The sequence below is a fragment of the Gracilinanus agilis genome, chromosome 1 (assembly GCF_016433145.1).
Source record: "Gracilinanus agilis isolate LMUSP501 chromosome 1, AgileGrace, whole genome shotgun sequence".
Lineage (NCBI taxonomy): Eukaryota > Metazoa > Chordata > Mammalia > Didelphimorphia > Didelphidae > Gracilinanus > Gracilinanus agilis.
The window spans coordinates 777,977,499-777,998,133 of NC_058130.1; the positions used below are offsets into that span (position 1 = coordinate 777,977,499).

The 20,635-nt window shown below is 39.6% G+C and overlaps 1 protein-coding gene across 1 annotated transcript in view; it reads left to right on the forward strand.

Annotated features, from left to right (window-relative positions):
• Nucleotides 1-17,326: 17,326 nt before the first annotated feature.
• Nucleotides 17,327-20,635, forward strand: part of OSBP2 (oxysterol binding protein 2) — a 120,454-nt gene continuing 117,145 nt past the window's right edge. Inside the window, exon 1 of the mRNA XM_044658884.1 lies at nt 17,327-17,405. Within this exon, the coding sequence (XP_044514819.1) occupies nt 17,327-17,405 (79 nt within the window). The remainder of the gene's footprint in view (nt 17,406-20,635) is intronic.

Sequence of the window (20,635 nt, forward strand, 5' to 3'; positions counted from 1 at the left end):
GGATTGAGAACTGTCTGTTTGCTTTGGTTTGACATGTCTGAAACTCACATGCCAACTTGGTTGAGTTCTTTTTCAGTAAGTTAAAAGATTAAATTCTGTTCTAAGAGTTATGGAGCATTGCAGTGAAGATGTGTATCTGTGGTGTGAGAGGGGGCTCTCATATTTCCTACTTTGGTTCTAGAATCATTGATAATTAAAATATTTTTACATAACTGAATCATGTTTTTTGGATTATTGTCTTGGTTTTTAAAGTGTGTACCAAGCCTGGGTTACCTTTAGAAACACTTGAGATTTTACTTTAAAGATCTTAGAACATAAACATAGATCCTTTCCTGTTCTGTTGTTCTTAGAACAGAGAATATCAGGGCTGTAAAACAAGACTTGTAGAATGTCAGGCCTGAAGGAGGCCCTTATAATCTTGATAAAATATCGGTATTAGAAAAGGCCTTAGAATGATAGAATATAAAATATTATGTTTGGAAGGGGACTTGGGAATTTTTAATATGATGGAAGCTGCCACTATTTTTGTCCATAGTTTGAGTTATTTAAAACCTCCTTTATAATTAAGTTGGGTTCCAATTTACTTCTGTAACTAAAGAAAAAGATACCATTTGAATCTTACTATGTAATACAGTGGTAGGTTTTTCTATCTGTTTTGTATCTTCTATTAATATTGGTTTATTTTTTTACCATTTATTGATCTGAAAATAATTTTCAAATCTAACCCTCTCCCATTTCCACTCATCAAACCATCCTTTGAAATAGAGAAAGAGGAAAATAAGCAGTTCATTGTGTGACCCTGGACAAGTCATTTAATCTCAATTGCCTAGCCCCTAAGCTATTCTGCCTTGGAACTGATACTTAGTATTAATTCTAAGACAAAAGGTAAGAGTTTTTTTTAAAAATCAGTTCAGCAAAACTAACTGAAACATCAGCCAAATCTGGCAAATTCACCAACGTCAGACTCATAGCCAAACTCATCTATAAAACAGGGATCAACATCTTGGCATCTCTGCATGAAAAGGATAGAGGAACATTTTCCTATTCCTTCTCTGAGGCCAAACTTGGTTATTTTAATTACATAGCATTTAGTTTTATGATTTTGTCATTGTTATTATCATTTCCATTTTTGCAGTGTTTGTGCGGTTGGGGGCAGGGTTGGCTCTACATCATTCATTTTGCATAAATCTTCTCACGTTTCATTTAACTCTTCATCTTCTTTGTTTTTATATGGCACAGTAGTATTACATTCTTATATAACAGCTTATTTATCTATTTCCCAATCAATAGGTATATCTACTTTGTCTCAGTTCTTTGCTAGCACAGAAATATTGCTATGACTATTTTGGTGTATCTGGGACTCCCTTTTTAGTTTTTAACTTCTTTGGGGTTCATACCTAAAAGTGGGTCTCTGGATCAAAGTATTGCTTGGATATTTTAAGCAATTTTTAGCATAATTCTGAATTGTTTTCCAAAATGGTTGGACCACTAATACATAGATAGTTACTGTACCTCTTTTTAATGCTGGTTTCCCTTAAACACATGCATTTTATGTGTGTGTGTGTGTGTGTGTGTGTACACAAGTTAGATCTTTGATTCACGGAAAACCTCCATGTTACTAACCTTAGAATTGTGGGCAGGTATATTTTTGTGTCCTTACTGTATGATCTTGGTCAAGTCAGTTCCTCACTCAGGATCTTCACTTCCTCTGTAAAATAATAGAATTGACTTGATAATCTTATAAGGTCCTTTGTTGCAATAACATTCAATTGATCTTTGTTTCTTTTACAACCAACATTGAACAACAATAGTACTCTGCTTGTGGTAAATGTTTAAGAAATGCTTGTAGAAACCGAGACCATGGGACAGGTTTCATGTCAGTGAAGGTGCTAGACAACCCCAACCAATGATTTAGGTAGCTGGTGGGAAATTTCAATTGAAAATAGATTTTTTTAAACAGGTGTGATATCCATATTGGTGTATAAATTAAATAAGAAGTGTACTGTTGTGGGGAAAAATTATGGATCCAGGATACTGTCAGTTTTGCTAATCTAAAAGGCTCAAAGTTTTAATTTGATTTTAACTTAAGTTGGGTTTTAATTATTTTTAGTGATTGGAACATTTTTGTATAACTTTTGATAACTTGGATTTTTTTCCTCTGAAAACTTGCCTGTTCATATCCTTTTTTTTTAAACCCTTAACTTCTGTGTATTGACTTATAGGTGGAAGAGTGGTAAGGGTGGGCAATGGGGGTCAAGTGACTTGCCCAGGGTCACACAGCTGGGAAGTGTCTGAGGCCGGATTTGAACCTAGGACCTCCTGTCTCTAGGCCTGGCTCTCAATCCACTGAGCTACCCAGCTGCCCCCTGTTCATATCCTTTTACTATTTATTTATCAATTGGGTAATGTCTCTCATAAATTCTTATAACCTTGTATGTTTATATCTTGTAAAAAATGAAACATTTTTCAGAGAAACTTAACAATAAAGATTTTCTCCCAGTAATCACTACTTCCCTATTGATTTTAACTGCATTGGGTTTTGTTTGTCCACAGAATTTTAAATTTTATATAATCTCTTCTTGCTCTTCCTCCACCAAGTCCAGGTAAAGGTCCCTCTTTGGATCCACCATTTGTGGTTAGAATTTGTTTTGCTTATCACCAAAACCTTGCTGATCCTATCTTCCTCCTGTTCTCCTTCTCTCCCTCCTCTTTATCTCCTTTTCCTCTGTTGAGAGAATTCATTTTTCCTACCAGCTGGGTAGTATCTGTATTCTTGATTCCTTTGACAGTTTCAGATGAAAGTTAGGTTCAGGTACCTTCCACTCCTCCCACCCCTTCCCTTCCTTGTTTGTATAGTCTTCTGCTTTCATACCTGATGATGTGATGAGATCATTTCTCCTATCCTTTTTTACCCTCTTTCTGTCTTCCTTTAAGATCACCAAAACATAACAAAATAGATACCAAGGTGGCATAGTAGGTAAGATTGTTGATCTGGGAGCCAGAAAGCTCAAATCTTATCTCACAAGACACTTGTTAAATATCCCTGGGCAGGTCATTTTATTTGCCTTAGTCTCCTCATCTTTAAGATGGAGACCTCACATGTTTGTTTTGGATATCAAATGAAATAATGTGTAAAGTATTTTGCATATAGAAATATTATTATAGAAGTATTAGCTATTGTCATATTTAATAATAGGAATATAGCCACTTCAAGGCCTTCCATCTTATTCTTTCTAGAAACCTTGATGTTAAGGGTTTGTTTTTTTAACTCTTACTTTGTCTTAGTAACAACTCTAAGACAGAAGGGCAAGAGATAGGCAATCGGGGTTAAATGACTTGCCCAGAGTCACACAGCTAGGAAGCATCTGAGGCCAGATTTGAACCTAGAACCTCTTAACTCCAAGACTAGTACTCTATCTACTATGCCACTTAGCTACCCCAAATATTAAGGTTTTAAGGGAAATGTGTATCATCTAGGAAGCCAGGTAATTCAGTGGATAAGAGTGATGGGCCTGGAGTCAGGAAGATTCATCTTCCTGAATTTAAATCTGGCCTCAGGAAGCCCAGGCTGTCACTCTGAGCAAGTCACTTAACCATATTTGCCTCAGTTTCCTAATTTGTCAAATGAACTGGATAAGTAAATGGCAACATGCTCCAGGTTCTTTGCCAAAAGAAACCCAAATGGGGTCATGAGCATCAGGCATGAGAAACAACTGAACAACAACAAACAATACATATCATCTTCCTCTCTTAGAATTTAAAGCTTTCATCTTTGTTTAGTCCTTTGTGAATTGTTGTTTTTACCTTTTTGTGTTTATTCTCAACTCTTAGGTTTGTATTTCAAAAAGCCTGTGTCTCCCAGTCTTTAAAAATCCTCACATTCCCACTAGTTGTCACCCTGTTTATAACTCTCCTCTCTTTCTGACTAAATTCCTTGAGAAAATCCTCTAGTAGAGGTGCCTTCACTTCCTCTCCTTTCCTTCTTTTCTAAACCCCTCTTTAATCTGTCTTCTGATTTTATCAGAACCATTCTCTCAAAAGCTACCAATGGTCTCTTAATTGCCAAATCAATAGGACTTAATTTAGTCTTTTTTTTAATCTTTTTTTTTTTAACCCTTGTACTTCGGTGTATTGTCTCATAGGTGGAAGATTGGTAAGGGTGGTCCATGGGGGTCAAGTGACTTGCCCAGGGTCACACAGCTGGGAAGTGGCTGAGGCCGGGTTTGAACCTAGGACCTCCCGTCTCTAGGCCTGACTCTCACTCCACTGAGCTACCCAGCTGCCCCCCTTAATTTAGTCTTGCTACTTCTTGATCAGGCTCTTGTTGTGGATATCCTTCCTCTCTAGGTTTTCATTATACTAGCTTTTCCTTATTATTCTACTTATTCAGTTACTCCTTCTCAGACTCCCTTGCTGATTTCCCCCAGGTTCACAACCCTCTAACCAGAGGTTGTTCCTCAGGGTCTGGCCTGTGGCCTTTTCTCTCCCTCTGCTTCACCTACTGATTTCATCAGTGCCCATAGATTCATCTCAAATCTAGTTATCCAGCTTGAACCACTTTCCTGACCAACTGCCTACTGAACACCTCAGACTAGCCAAGTCTATAGACAGCATCTCTCCTTTATCCCCCATCAGAGAGCTATCCCATGTAACAAATACTTTTTTGTTAAGGAAAAAAAGAGGGGAAAATCCACAGAACTGACCAAAAACATTGAAAAAGTCTGAAGATATCAATGTTCTACACCTGGAGACTTCCTCCCTCCAGAAAGAAATGGGTTGGAGGCTGGTAACTGAAAGAATGAATAATGAGTATTAAAGTGTTGACTGTATGCTAAGCACTGTAGTAAGTACTAATCATATAAATAATTATAATTGTTAGCAATCATACAGCTCCTTAAGGTTTGCCAAAGCCTTAATAGATATTACCTCATTTTGTCCTTTCAACAACCTTGAAGCAGGTACTATTAACCCTGTTTTGTAGATGAAGAAATTGAGGCAGACAGAAGAGGCTGATCAAGTCAGAGCTAATAGATGCATGAGGCTAGATTTGAACTCAGGATCTTCTTGATCAAGAGTCCCCCAAAGCTTTCTCTTACTACTTTGGAGTTCCTACTATAATCAGAGGAAGTAATGCCTAAAAGAAAAGGAAACTGCAGGCCAGCTGGAAAAACACAGGAGCCCAAATAGTGCAGTGGCCTATCAGGTTCCAGGATTCTAATAGGAGGTCAGATGGCAGTTCCCAAGGATCATTAGAACACAATGGCAGGGCTGACTCTCAGACTTAGAGGATTTACTAAGTTAGTGTTAAGGGCTGTGGTAATTTCTGGTAATCCTCCATCTCAAGGGAAGCCATAACATTGGTTACCCCTACCTCTCCAGAGCTGTGTCAGTGGCCTGCAGGGGTTCTGGGTGGTCCTGGCTTGGGGGAAGAAGAGGGATGGTCTGTCCAGCAGTGGTGGGAATACAAAGGTGGGGTTTGGGGGAGTACAAGCCCAGTAAACACTGCGTCTTCTTTCTGTCTGTTTCTAGATAGTTTGCTGGTAGGGCAGGTTACAAGAGGGTAAGGCAAGGGGGAAGTCAAGTCCATAATGCCTTTATAAATACTCTGTGCCAGGCATTGTGGTAAATACTGGGGACAGACAAAAAAAAGCTCAAAAGAAACAAAAGCAGTCCTTGCTCTCAAGCAGGGAGAGCTCCTATGACACAGCAGGTTTCCAGGCATCAGGAAAAGGGTCTGGGATAGCCCCATGCCCGAAAAAGGGAGTGAGGGGACAGTGAGAGGAAATAGCAGCAGATCTTTGCCCCATGGCTTTGCTAGAATATCAAGAAACTACTTTTGTGCAGTCCAGGGCCTCTGTGAAAAGAGGAAATGTAGCTTGATGTGCATGGCCTCTCTAAGACTGGGTTGCCCTTTCAAACATTATTTCCTTTCCTATGTATTCACTAACACTTTTTGAAATGACTTAGGATCGTATCAGGATTTGATGTCAGTCTTGCTGGCCATTTTCAAATTCTGGTCTAACATTTATAAAAGTCAGAACTCTTGTCCTTCACTAATCAGTTCACCAGTTCTCCTGTCCTCCATGTCTTTTTGGAGATCACTGACAATAGTCCCCAAAACTATATCTGCTGGTCCTTCAATTTGATTGCACAAAAAATTAAGTGTCTATTATGTGCTAGGCATTGAAGTTCATCTGGTCCTGGTAACACATTCAGGGGCAGCTCAGTGATCCCATCATATTTTCTTTTCTTTTCTTCTTAAATCTAAATTTTTTTATTTGTAGAAAAATTTTCCATGGTTACATGATTCGTGTTTTTACTTTCCCCCTCGCCCCCTCAAACTCCATCCCCCCCATAGCTAACTCGCATTTCCACTGGTTTTAACAAGTCATCAATTAAGACTTATTTACATATTATTGATAGTTGCATTGGAGTGGTAGTTTCAAGTCTATATTCCCAATCATGTCTTCATCAACCCAAGTGTTCAAGCAGTTGTTTTTCTCCTGTGCTTCCACTCCTGTACTTTTTCCTCTGAATGTGGGTATCATTCTTTTCCATAAATCCCTCAGAATTGTCCTGGGTCATTGCATTGCTGCTAGTACAGACAACCATTATATTCGATTTTACCATAGTGTATCAGTCAGTCTCTATGTACAATGTTCTTCTGGCTCTGCTCCTTTCACTCTGCATCAATTCCTGGAGGTCTTTCCAGTTCACCTGGAACTTCTCCAGTTTGTTATTCCTTTGAGCACAATAGTATTCCATCACTAGCATATACTACAATTTGTTCAGCCATTCCCCAATTGAAGGACATGCCCTCCTTTTCCAGTTTTTTGCCACCACAAAAAGTGCAGCTATAAATATTTTCGTACAAGTCTGTTTATCTATGATCTCTTTGGGGTACAAACCCAACAATGGTATAGCTGTAACAAAGGGCAGGCAGTCTTTTATAGCCCTTTGAGCATAGTTCCAAATTGCCAGCCAGAATGGTTGGATCAGTTCACAACTCCACCAGCAATGCATTAATGTCCCAATTTTGCCACATCCCCTCCAGCATTCATTACTCTCCCCTGCTATCATTTTAGCCAATCTGCTAGGTGTGAGGTGATACCTCAGAGTTATTTTGATTTGCATTTCTCTAATTATTAGAGATTTAGAACACTTTCTCATGTGCTTATTGATGCTTTTGATTTCTTTATCTGAAAATTACCTATTTGTGTCCCTTGCCCATTTATCAATTGGGGAATGGCTTTATTTTTTATACAATTGATTTAGTTTCTTGTATATTTGAGTTTTTTGTTATAAAGATTTTTTCCCGGTTTGTTGTTTCCCTTCTGGTTTGGGTTGCATTGTTTTTGTTTGTACAAAACCTTTTTAATTTAATATAATCAAAATTATTTATTTTACATTTTGTAATTTTTTTCTAACTCTTGCTTGGTTTTAAAATATTTCCTTTCCCAGAGATCTGACAAGTATACTATTCTGTGTTCACTTAATTTACTTACAGTTTCCTTCTTTATATTCAAGTCTTTCACCCATTCTGAATTTATCTTGGTGTAGGGTGTGAGATATTGATCTAAACCTAGTCTCTTCCATATTGTTTTCCAATTTTCCCAGCAGTTTTTGTCAAATAGTGGATTTTTGTCCCAAAAGTTGGGTTCTTTGGGTTTATTATACACTGTTTTGCTGACGTCACTTAGCCCAAGTCTATTCCACTGATCCTCCCTTCTGTCTCTTAGCCAGTACCATATTGTTTTGATGACCGCTGCTTTATAATATAGCTTAACATCTGGTACTGCTAGGCCACCTTCCTTCACTTATTTTTTTTTCATTATTTCCCTTGATATTCTTGATCTTTTGTTCTTCCAAATAAACTTTGTTATAGTTTTTTCTAATTCAGTAAAAAGGTTTTTTTTGGTCAGCATTTCTATATATATTGCCAACATATCACAACAGCAAGAGGTAGAAAGAGAAACACCATTTAAAATCACCCTAGACAATATAAAATACTTAGGAATCTATCTAACAAAAACAAACACAGGAATTATACAAACATAACTACAAAACACTTTCCAAACAATTAAAACTAGGTCTAAACAATTGGAAAAACATTGACTGCTCATGGGTAGGACGAACTAACATAATAAAAATGACCATTCTACCCAAATTAATTTACTTATTTAGTACCATACCTATCAAATTATCATATTTTCTTTTCTAAGTTGATGTTATTTATCTAGCTTAAGTAATAGTTAAACATGGTCCATGATAACTTAGGGTGGGGACAATTCTTCTTGCCTGTCATTTCTTCAGTAATCTTGCCACTCTAGCAGGAGATGTCTGAAGCTATTTTCTCCCAGCAGTGTGTAAAACATGAAGGACCCCCACAGCCCCACAGAATATCTCTTGGAGAAGAGTTGTGCCAGAAAGTCGAGTTTTGCAGGAGGCTGCAGCTTATAGAAAAGAATTTGTTCTGTAATTCATCTCCCTTTCCCCACCAACTCTCCTCCTCCACCCCTCCCTATATACTTGAATTCTTTCCTTCAAATCACTTCAGCTCTAGAGGAATGGGATACAAAATCAGAAAAGAGGGAGGAATTTCACCCAGTGCAGGTGCAGAAGGGCCCCTACCCCAAGTCATACCTGAGGAATGTTTGCAAGCTTTTGCTTGAGTAACTCTAATGGCCGGAAACTTCTAACCCCATAACCTGTTCCACAGCTCTCATTCTTTCATTTTTTGAGCAGAAATCTGCCCAACTCACATTCCTAGTGTCTGATAGTTTTACAATCACCCATTTCCCAAAAGTGGGTTGTATTTAGAATGAGACTTAGTTTTCACCTTGGATTCCTCAATGCCCAGCACAAAGCAGCTACCTGTGTTTTTCAAATTGAGTTGAATTTTAAAATATTGATTGAATTTTGAAATATAGTACCTGTTTTATTATTACCATTTCATAAGTCAGAAAGCTGAGGCTTAGAGGTGAAGTGAACTGACTTTTCAAGGCCACATACCACTTTAAGTGTCAGGATTTAAAGCTAGCTGTAGGTATATGTTGGCATAACCCAAATGATTACTCTTTGACTCACTAATACCACCATTATGTCTATATCCCAAAGAGATTTTTTTAAAAAAAGGTGAGGAGAACAGAGTTATTTGTATAAAAATATCTAACAGCTTTTTTTGTGGTGGCAAAGAATCAGAAATCAAGGGGATATACATCAATTGGGGAGTGGCTGAACAAGTTATGGTATATGATTGTGATGGAATACTATTTTGCTTTAAGAAATGACAAGAAGGATGGGTTCAGAAAAACCTGGGAAGGCTTATACAAACTGATGCCAAGCAAAGTGTGCAGAACCATGAGAACATTGTATACAATAACAGCAATATTGTAATAATGCTCAACTGTGAATGACAGCTATTATCAGCAGTACAGTGGTCTAAGACAATTCCAAAAGACTCATGATTCACCTCCAAAGAGAGAAATGATGGAGTCTAAATATAGATTGAAGCATACTATTTTTTATTTTATTTCTCTTGTTTATGTCTGCGTGTGTGTGTGTGTGTGTGTGTGTGTGTGTGTGTGTTGCAACTTGGCTAATATAGAAATGTTTTGTGTGACTTTCACATGTATAATTGGTATCATATTTATTGCTTGCCTTCTCAAGGGATAGGAAAGGAGTGAGAGAAAATTTGGAACTCAAAATTTTTTTTAATTAATGTTAAAATTTTTATATGTAATTGGGGAAATAGTAAACAAAATTTTAAAATATATATAAATGTATTTAAAAGAGTTCACAGACCCCAGATGAAGAAGCCCTTGACTAGAGGGAAAAATATGATCACATATAGGGATATACAATATCTATATCAAATAAGAATCCACTGATTGGAGAGAACTCTAACACCTGGCAGTGTTAAGAAAGGCCCTCTGAAGAAGCCAACACTTGAAATGAGCACTGAAGAGGAGGTAGAAGTTCAAAGAGGAAGAGTATTCTAGAAGAGGTGCCTGTCCAAAGGCACCAAGGTGGGAGAGGTTTTATAAAGAGAAAAGTTTTGAGTCTCTCAGGAGAGAGCACTGGGTTACTTTCATGCATGGATGAGGAATGGTTCAACAAATAGGAGGAAGAGAATGTCAAAGCAGTGTGTCAAGAAGACTCGGGGAGAACAGAGTAAAAAGGAGGGAAGGTTGGTTAGTAGAAAATTGGAAAAAGCTGAGCAGAAAGAACTCTTATCAATTCAAGCATATCTTCCCACATTTATCTAATTTCCTTGTCTATTAGACTTTTTTCTATAATATAGTAGTATTCTGTTTGTTCCATTTTATTGACATTTGTTCAGTCATTTATTTCCTAGTAGATTTCGTGGGTTTTTTGCTTCACAAAAGTGCTGCTGTGGATACTTAGGAAAATATGAGACCTTTCCCCCTGTTAAGGTTACTGAGATTTGCACATAGCAAGAGAATCTCCCAAGATAATATCCAAAAGTTTCAATTGTTCAGTATCCTAGGAAAAGATAGGGCTTTTACAGACCATAACCTTGAATCATTTAGGAAGACATATATCTGTTTTAGATGCTTTGAAAACATCTAGACTATATGATTTAATTAATTTGTGTACTTACACCTATCGGCACATTTTATTTGAAATATTTTCATTCTACCAGGTTCTTTGCTGAAGTTCCTGCCATGAATGAATGAATAAAGAAATGAATGAATAAAAAAGCATCGATTAATCAATGATTATTCCCAAGGCACTTTGCTCAGTGCTAGGGATTCTAATAAAATAGCCCATGCTCACAAGGAGCTCGTGTTCTAATTGGGGAGAAGACAATACCTATGGAAAGCTTCAGCTCCAAGTCAGAGGGAAAGGTCCCACAGGCCTTTTGGAGCAGCAGCAAAAGAGATGACATGCCTCTTCTAAAACATCATTTTCACTGATAAAATCATAGTGTCTGTGTTGAACTATTTGACAGGGCCAAGTCTTAGTAAAAAACCTTCCATCCTAGATCTTCAGTAGCGATGGCCACAGCCCTGCAGGGCCACGTCCAGGCTGCATCTCCCCAGAAGTGATTTCCCAGGATGGTGGTTGAAGACACTGGGCAAGAAATATGACTATTTCAAAGTCTCTTGAGTTCTGTGTTCTGAGCTATCTCCATCAGAACCTAAGGGGGCATGGTGGTGGTTAAAATGATGGTAATTTGACCTGCTTAGCTCTTGCTGCTTCCTGCATCTTCCTGACTGCTTCAGCTAGGCTGCCTTGCTTCTCTGTGTGTGGCAGTTGGTTGGTAGTCTGTGGGGATGACTTGTCCCTTCTCCCAGGGATTGATTGCTTCCTTTGACAATGGCTGTAGAGGCAGAACTGGAAGGTACTGTCACTGCCAAGTTTCCATCATCTACCTTCTTGCTGATGGCAATGGCAAGGAAGGTGAACCCTTCAGGACCAGGGTGGAAAGCAGATCTAGTGGTTTTGGGGGACACTGCCACTCTCAAGGCTCTGAGGTTCAGGGTCCTGATTTATTACTTTTCAGAGTCTAAGGAGAGATGGTGGTCAGAGTGGTGGTGGTCTAACCTGCCTGGAACCTTCTCTCTCCCTCAAAGGGGTGCTTCAGTTGCTTGTCTGCTCTGTAAGTGGCAGTTGGTTGGCAGTTGGTAGGGATGACCAGGCCCTTCTCCACAGGAGTTGCTTTCATGGATGATGGCTCTGAAGACTAGGACGAAAGCAAGTTTTTTTAATTCGAGAGGTATGGATGTTCCCAAAGATCTTGGGTTCAAGGTCCTGAGCTCTCTTTACTGGAGTCTGCGGGGGCATAGTGATCAAGGTTGTGGTGGTGGGGTTGATTTGCTTGGCACATGCTATCTCCTTCATCTTCCTTCAGTGGCCTCCTTCAGCTGGGCTTGTTTACCTTCTGATGGGGGTGGCAGTTGACAGTTGGTGGGAATAGCTGGCCTCATCTCTACAAGGATCATTTCCTTAGATGATGGCTGTGGGGGCTAGGCTGGATATGAAGTTGGTGATCTGGGAATTGCTCCCATTTCCAGGACTTAATTATCTGTATGGTGATGGTTAAGGGAATGGGTTCCTTCTATAACTTTTCTTAATGATGGCTGCAAGGCTTGGACTAGGAGCAGAAAGCTCTAGTGCTCTCATCCTAAAACCTCTGGTTTGATTCCACTCAGTGTTTCTTGAGTATCCATTTTGGGCAAATTCTATGCTAAGTAGGCCAAGAGGGAGATGCAAAGATAATTAAAGACAGGCTCAGCAGGCAGGGAACATGCACAGACGCATACTTATATTCTAGTTGGAGAGATAATGTAGATGTGGCTCAGCCATAGACAGATTGAAGGACTGAGAGTCAGGGGCCCTGGATTCTGTCATGAATTGGCTCTGGGTCCTTGGGCAAGTCCCTCTCCCTTGGCCTCATTTACCTCCTCTGTCAAATGAGATAGGCCAGATGCATCTATTGATGCAGCAAAGGAAGCTTAAAAGAACCACTGTCTCTCTCCACTTTGGGCATCAAAGATTGAGGGCAACGCCAGTCTGAGACTAAGGGTGTTCAACCGAATTGGGCTCAGAGCCAGACTCAGTGATGAAATAAAATCGCCTCACCTGTTTATAGTGTTCCACTCATCAAACATTTTTCCTATTTTTTCAAATCCTTGCCTTCCATCTTAGAGTCAATACTAAGTATTGGTTCCAAGGCAGAAGAATGGTAAGAGCTAGGCAGCTGGGGTTATTATTTGCCCAGGTGGACTTCCCTGACTCTAGGCCTGGTTAACCACATAGCTGTCCCCATTTTTCTTAAAAAAATTTTATTTGATGCTTTTTGGTGGGCTTTTTTCCACTTTTTTAGCTCATAGTTCCTACTGCCATCCAGAAAAACCTCTTTTTAGAAGTCTTAAAAAATAACAAATGAAATTTGCCATAATTAACCAACTTAGCAGTATAAGCAGTATTCCACATTCATAATCCACCTTTCAGTGAAGAGTGCATTTTCTAAGGTTTTTCTAGGGTCAACTTTTGTCACTATAATTCCTAGGACCTTTATTAAAGCCCTTTCTTTTTGCAGTGTTGTGAAGTCATTACCCAGAATGTTTTTCTGGATCTGTTTATTCTGTACCAGTTCATATTCATCTTCCCAAGTTTCTCTCAATTCTTCTTATTTGTAATTTCTTGTAGCATAATATTCCATCATATTCATGTTGTTTCCACTTCTTTAGTTATCTTCCAGAGTGAGTCCGTTGAAACTTTTAAAATGTCAACTTTGTACCAGGCACTATGTTAAGCATAGGCATAGATCCCTGCCCTCAAGGAGTTTCCAGTTTAATGGGAGAGAAGTTGAAAAATGGGGATAGAAGGAAAAAAGGAAGGGACCCAGAGGCCCAGATGAAGTCCTATAGCCAGGGAAGAGTGATGAAGTGGTTACTTTGGGAGCCCTCCTAAAACAGAGAATGTAAGAAATGCTAAAACAAGTGTTAGAGGCCTTTGGGTTCATCCTGCTCAAAAAAGGAGGGAACTGAAATCCTGAGGGAAAGGGATTTGCCTAGTGTCACATACTAAGCAACAGGAACACCATTTGAACCCAGATTCCATGAATCTTTCTGTTGTACTGCTCTGCCTCATCAGGCATCTACTTGGTTTCCAGTTCTTCACTACCACAAAAGCACTGTTACAAATGTTTTGTACAGATGAGATCTTTACTTTTGTCTGACCTTCTCAGCTACTAGGATCTTAGGGTCAAAATTTATAAGGGCCTTTTAGTCACTTTTAAAACAATTCCATATTGTTTCCCTAAATGGTTAATGCCAGTTTATGACTCTACCAACCAATTATATTCATGTGGCTGTTTTTCCACAGCCCTTTAAGAATTAATTATTTCTATCTTTGGTCATCTTTACCACTTTGCTAAATATTAGGTGAAACCTTACAGATGTTTAATTTTAAATTCCTCTTTATTAATGATTTTGAGTAGTCTATCATATAATTGTTGATAGTTTGTAATTCTTTTGAGAATTGTTTGTTCACGTCTCTAATCACTTATTAATCTTGGAATGACTATTTTTGTTAGTTTCTTATATTTCTTGGGTATGAAACCCCACTCAGAAATCATTTGATAGGTTTTTCCCCCATTGACTGATTTCACTTTTCATGAGCTGCATTGAATTTGTTTATGCCCAAGCTTTGCCTTTATTATATCTCCTGTGATCATCTTTATAACTTATCTGGTTAAGAATTCTGCCCCTAGGAAAAATCAAGGAAAATGCTTTCTTCTATTTACTCCTTTTTATGGTGTGACCTTTTATATTAAAGTAGAGCATCCATTTGGAATTTATAGTGATACAGGATGTAAAATACTGCTGTAAATATATTTTTGCCAAATTATTTTCCAGTTCTCTCAGTAGTTTTTGTCACATAGGACATTCTTCCCCAAGTAGTATTTTGAGGTTTATTTAACCCTTGTTACTGAGTTGAGCAGTTTCTGATTCTTGCTTAGAAAATAAGACTCAAAGAAAACACTTGGCCAAAATCACACAGGTAGCAAGGATAGGATATGAACCTAAATCCACCTCCTCAGATCAGGTCTCTGCTTTATGTCAGTGAATGCTTCATGTAGAAGGTGCCACCCGATTCTTAAAAGCTGTGTTATAACATTTACTTATGTATGTTGAATGCTTTATTGTTTTAAAAGCTTTCCTCACAACTAGCCTTGGAGGGAGATAGTGCACATATTTTGGGGGGGATTTGGAAATTTTTATTTAATTGATTAATTTAGAAGATTTTTCTATGGTTACAAGATTCATGTTCTTTTTCTCCCCTCCCCTAAGCCCCGTCCCATAGCCGACACTACAATTCCACTGGGTTTTACATGTGTCATTCATTGATCAAGACCTATTTCCATATTATTGATATTTGCACCAGGGTGATCATTTAGAGTCTATATCCCCAATCATATCCTCATTTACCCATGTGATCAAGCAATTGTTTTTCTTCTATGTTTCCACTCCCACAGTTCTTTCTCTGGAAGTGGATAGCATTCTTTCTCCCTCAGAATTGTCCTGGATCATTGTGTTGCTGCTAGTAGAGAAGTCCCATTACATTCAATTGTACCACAATGTATCAGTCTCAGGGTATAATGTTTTCCTGGTTCTGCTCCTTTCACTCTGCATCAATTCCTGGAAGTCGTTCCAGTTCACATGGAATTCCTCCAGTTCATTATTCCTTTGAGCACAATAGTATTCCATCACCAACAGATACCACAATTTGTTCAGCCATTCCCCAATCAAAGAACATCCCCTCATTTTCCAATTTTTTGCCACCATAAAGAGTGCAGCTATAAATATTTTTGTACAAGTCTTTTTCCTTATGGTTTCTTTGGGATCAAAGGGCAGGCAATCTTTTAGCACTCTTTGGACATAGTTGCAAATTGTCATCCAGAATGGTTAATGCACATATTATCCTTATGTTAAAGATGAGGAAACTGAGGTTCTGAAATAATATGGATCCAAGACATGAAGAAAACCCTTTAAGCAAGAGGACAGGCTGCTCCTAGATCCCACCTCCACACCCAGCATTTTCTCCCCACCTCACTGTTTCTGTACAAGCAGTCCCTCATTTCTGGAAGACCTTATTCCTCTCCACTTAATGACTTCCTCCAATAGGTTTCTCAGTTGTTCTGTCCTTTGCAAGGCCTTCCCTTATCTTCATGATTCGTATTCTCTTCTTTTTGATGTTTTTTTGCATTTACTTTCTCATGGACATAGTGTATCTTCTAGGACTAGTTCATTGCTTGGCCTATAGTAGGTATTTGAGAAATATTTGTTGCATTAAGGTAAATTCTGCATGCTTCCCAAAATTTGTAGAAGTTTTACAAAAAATCCATTTGGGTAAGCATGTGAATGTAGTCTTTCCAATAAATAAATCCGTTTTTGCCAGCTTGTCTTGTTCAGAGACCTTTCAGTCTGTGCCTCACAAGGTCAGCATTGATGTAAAAAACTTTAGTGTGGCACTCTAATCTGGGTTCTAGGGAGAGGTCTACCACTTGAGTGCTGGGTGACATGGGGAATGACTCTGGTCCCTTTAGGACCCCCTTTTCAAAATTACCAAACTAGACTATGTAACCTCCATAGTCCCTTTCATCTCAGAAATTCTTTGCCCCATATTCCTACCCTTGGATCTTGGAGAATGACTGTATGAGGTCCCTTTCCCTGCTGAACATGAACAGCCTTACCAACAGCTGGAGCTCTAGACTTTGTCTTGTTACCTTGTGGCCCATCAGCAACTTCAGGGATGCCATACAGGTGGTTGCAGGTGGCTACCCACAGGTGCAGCAGCTGTGATATTAGCATCATTCTTTTCATTCCTTCTAAAGCAGGAGTCGGCAACGTATGGCTCTCGAGCCATATCTGGCTCCACCTCCCGACCAGCCAGTCCGGGCAGAGCCCCAGGATGTGCCCCAGGGGGCCCTTCAGACCCCACCCCATATTCCAGCGCCTTCTGCCTCCATCCTCCTCCTTCTGCAGGCGTTTATGGCTCTCACAGCCAAAAAGGTTGCCAACCGTTTTCTAAAGGAAAATTGTAATGCTCAGCCTCATTCAACTCTGGGAATTGGACTTTTTTATTCAGTGAAAGACAAAAGTGGTCTGGGGTGGGGACTACACATCACCTGGGCTTTCCCCTTAAAATTCACCGTTTCTATGAACAAGAGCTTCTGGTTCCTCTCTCTTTCCCTCACTTCCCTCTTTCTATCCCTCCCTCCCACATGCTATAGAAATGTTCCCAGCATGGTTTTCATTTCTATATTGAAACATGAGTCTTTAAAGGATACTCTGTAGTCAGTGTCTATTGCCCAGGCTTTAACCTGCTTTGTCATCATCTCCTGTCAAATATTTGTATGTATGTGTGTGTGTATATGAGTATGAGTATACATAGACATATATAATATATGTATATATGTGTACTTTTCCCTCCCTTAGAGAAATACTAGTCCTTTGGAGAACTTCTGAGAAAATCCTACCTAGAACAGCCCTGGATATTTCCTTCTGCTCCATGGTGAGAAAATCCCTCTGTACGGCACTGATGGAGTTAAGGCTTGACTTAGGCATTGAAGTGTGCACGAGTGCATGCTGGTAATCAGACCGCCGGATGGATGCTGCGAGTTGCGTAGAGCACTGTGCCTGTCTCTGCATGTGGCAAGGATTAGAAATGTGCAATGTGGAAATGTCAGTGTGCCGATGCAGCAGCCTCCCAGAGCCGACTGTTGACTAGGACCTAAGACCAAAGAGTAATGTAGAGCTAAATCCCAGCAGCAAGCCATCCGGCTGTGGGGATGAAGGGGAGGGGCTGCTGGGAGACAGGATCCGTTCGCTCCTTCTGCAACTCCAGCTGCCTGAATACATTTAAGAAGGGTTAGTGGCCTTGCCTAGTTTTCTTAGAGGCCTGTGCTCATCTCTGAGCTCATGTTATCTTGCTGCCTTTTTGTCCTTGCATGATCACTTGGGCCTCTAGCAGCCGACAGCAACGTGAGGATAGGCTGGGTTTCCAGATTGCTGATGTACTGTGACCATCCCAGCATGTGCTTTAAAAAGCCATCTTGAAATATAATGACAGTGTATTTTCGAGAGTGGGCTGCAGCTAGAAGGGTGTTTGCATTTCATCTCACTCAAAGAAAGAAATCAAAATGGGTAGGAAAAGATGAGGGGGAAAATTTCCTACTAACCCATTCTTAATCTCTGCATGCTAGCACAGCATATTCCCAGAACTGCAAACTGATGGTTTCTTACTGACAAGGGACAGCATCTTCTGTGATTCTTGCTGGCTTTTGTAGAGCGTCAAGTCAGGTCAGGAGCATCACCGGAAATAACCCCTGGGTTTTTGTGTCAGTGTCAAATCTTGGGTTGGAATGCAGGAGATTTTAATCGTGTGTGTGTGTCTGTGTCTGTGTCTGTGTGTCTGTGTGTCTGTGTGTGTAATATGCTTTTAATGTTGAGAGAAAATAGCTACTTTTTGTGAAAGTCTTGTACATTCTCTGTTTTGTACCATGTTTTTGTTAATGATGATGTAAAAGAAAAAAATACACACCTAGGAATTGAGAGACTAGGATTTGAGCCCAGGCAGGCCACCAACTCTCCATGGAATTGTGGTGAAGTGACTCCAAATCTGTTTCCTTACAGAGAAAACAGGGCCCTGGGATGGGGGAGTAGGGAATAAGGGGATCAGAGCATCCAATAAAGTTAGAGCTGGAAGGAACCTTCAAGATTGTTGAAGCATTTCCCTCATCCCATATATGAAGAACCAGAGACCCAGGGAAGAATCCACATCCAGCAATGGAGAATTCATTATGGTTCTGGAGGCAGAGGCCCTAGCTTCAATGCCCAATTCACTCTACCCTAACTCGCTGTGGGACCTTAGGCAAGTTCTTTTGGTTTACTACTCTGTAAAGTGAGAGATCAAATGTGATAGACTTTTAAGCCCCCTTTCAGCTCTTCACTTTGTGATCCCCTAAGGTTAAATGACTAACTCAAGATCACATAGGAAGAAAGCATTGAACCCAGAGCTCCTTCTCTTCCCATTAAAGACTTCTAAGAGAGGCTATGGATAGAGAGCTATACTTGGAATTAGGAAGACTCAAGTTCAAACTCCACCTCAGACACTTTCCTTAGCTCTGTGACCCTTAATCAAAATAATTCAATATTGGTAGCCCTCAGTTTTCTCATCTGCAAAATGGGGATCATAATAGCACCCACCTCCCAGGAATTTTGTGAGGATCAAATGAACTAACATATGGAGAGTGTTTTGTGAACCTTAAAGCATCATACAAATGCCAGGTGTCGTCATCGTCATTATGACAATGCTGCTAGGAGCTCTGGCATTCTTCAGTCCAAGTCTTTTCCCAGTTTTAATATTCCAGATCTCTTTCTGCTCTGTGATTTAGCTCTTATAAGCACTGATTTTTCTCAAATCAAAATTGTTCCTGTCTTTGGTGATGAGTTGTTATTTTTAACCCTTACCTTCCATCTTAGAATTTGTACTAAGTATCAAGTCTAGGCAGTTGGGGTTAAGTGATTTGCCCTGGGTCACACAACTAAGAAGTATCTGAGACCAGATTTGGAATAAAGACCTCCCAACTCTAGGCCTAGCTCCTTATCCAATGAGCCACCTAGCCGCTGCAGTGACACATTTTAACAAAATTTGGGGGAGTTCATAATATGAAGATTTCATCTCATAATCCTATGCTATGCTGAGCCATTCAATCTCACTTAACATGCCCCAGTAGAATTGAAAGGCCTGTTCTTTACAAATGAGGCTCCTCCTAGCTAGGCCTCTTCTTTGATTTTGTCCTAGATTCTCATGGGCAGTCTCCTTCCTCTGTGCCTCAGGAGTCCAGCATTGAATCTGTGATCTCATTAATGTGATTTCTCCCTCCTGATGTGAAGATTGCAACTCATCCATGGCCTTCTTCTGTGTGATTCTTGTCTCTGTTTCATTTGAAGTCCTTCCTAAAGGAAATTTGTGTTTCTTGCATTTCCTGGGTCGCATCACTACACTTGAGGTGCCCAGGTATTAATTACAGCTCTGTTTGCACATGTTTGACCCATCCTTTTGATCACACACTTCCTTCAGTGATTCCCCTTATCTCACTTTTTGCTTTTAGACTATCCCCAACAATAAAATGCAGCCTCCTTGGGCTTATTATGTTTCTCCTTTGATTTTTATATCACCCTTAAACTTGGTTCTTCAGAGACTGTGACCTGTCAAGATTTGTAGTGATATGGTATCACTAAGCAAAAATTGGTTGTAAAAAAGAGCAGATTCACATGCTGTTGATCACATGATGAAAAGCACTGAACAGCTTCCCAAATCCAATTCAGTTCTCAGTCTTCCTCCAACTTAATTCTTGGTCCATCTTACTGTCTCTATGTAGTGCCTACACCACACTCGTATACTTACTCCACAGACTAGCCACCTAGTTGCATGTCATGGACATGTATGGATAGTCACTATCTTTCATCCATGACATTTTTCTTATAGAGAGTGCTAGGTTTGAAAGAATCGTGCATCTCATTGAAGAAGTCTGGTAATGTTCTGTGCCTGGATGCAATTGACTGCCCACATGCCTAGCACTTAATGGTTTGTTGACAGTCTGACTGGCACAGTATCTCCTGCAAATGGACACATTTGGAGAATCTATTGGTAATTCCCTTCTATGTTGTATCCCCCAGCAGAAAGTTAGCTTCTTGAGGGCAGGAAGCATCTTACTTTTGTATTTGGTAGATAGCACTGTATAATGATTGGAGGGCTGGTCTCAGAAAAACCAGGGATCAAATTCTATCTCAGATACTAATTAGCTCAGGTAGATACTTTGTGGGCTTCAGATTCCGATTCCATTTTGTAAAGTGGAGATAATTAGAACACCTACTTCCTAGGATTATTGTAAAACTCAAACCAGAGAATGGATGTAAAAGAACTCTGAGAATTTGAAGACCACAAAACATCAGTATTGATTACTTTTCATCCTTCTCACCTTCGTAGTTGCTAGAGTTCAAGTAGAAATGGCCCTAGGACAAGTTGGTGTCTTGCCCTATTGCTCTTCTATTCAAACTCTTGCACAGGTGTATACTATAATGGATTTTCTTGT